The 495-nt window shown below is 45.5% G+C and overlaps 1 protein-coding gene across 1 annotated transcript in view; it reads right to left on the reverse strand.

Annotated features, from left to right (window-relative positions):
- Positions 1 to 495, reverse strand: part of EMH_0024110 (uncharacterized protein) — a gene marked incomplete at both ends in the record, with an annotated part of 14,709 nt that overhangs the window by 8,933 nt on the left and 5,281 nt on the right. The window contains one exon of the mRNA XM_013502255.1: positions 137 to 411. Within this exon, the coding sequence (XP_013357709.1) occupies positions 137 to 411 (275 nt within the window). The remainder of the gene's footprint in view (positions 1 to 136; positions 412 to 495) is intronic.

Below are 495 nucleotides of genomic sequence, written 5' to 3' on the forward strand. Positions count from 1 at the left end.
ACACCCGCAACACCAACAGGTATACATTTATATTTATATTTATTTATATTTATATTTATATTTATTTATATTTATTTATATTTATATTTATATTTATTTATATTTATTTATTTTTATTTTTATTTATTTATTTTACGATTTTGTCTTCGAATGGGTCGATGAGCAATTCATCTTTTGGTTCAACTGCTGCTTCCGCCTCTTCCTCTTGCTGCTGCTGCTGCTGCTGCTGCTGCTGCTGCTGCAGTTGTAGCTGCTGTTGCTGCTGCTGCTGCTGCTGCTGCAGCTGCAGCTGTGCTGCTGCTTTGCGGACGTTGGTTGCTGCTGCTGCTGCTGCTGCTGCTGCTGCATCTGCAGCAGCCTGCTCCTGCTGCGAATCGAAGTCTATGAGGCCTGGGGTGAGGCTGCCGTTGCCTGGTGTAGGAGCAGCAGCAGCAGCAACTCTTGCTGCTGCTGCTGCTGCTGCTGCTGCTCCTGCTGCTTTCTCCCCGCATCATC

The sequence above is a fragment of the Eimeria mitis genome, genomic scaffold, assembly GCF_000499745.2.
Source record: "Eimeria mitis Houghton genomic scaffold, Emh_scaff868, whole genome shotgun sequence".
NCBI lineage: Eukaryota > Apicomplexa > Conoidasida > Eucoccidiorida > Eimeriidae > Eimeria > Eimeria mitis.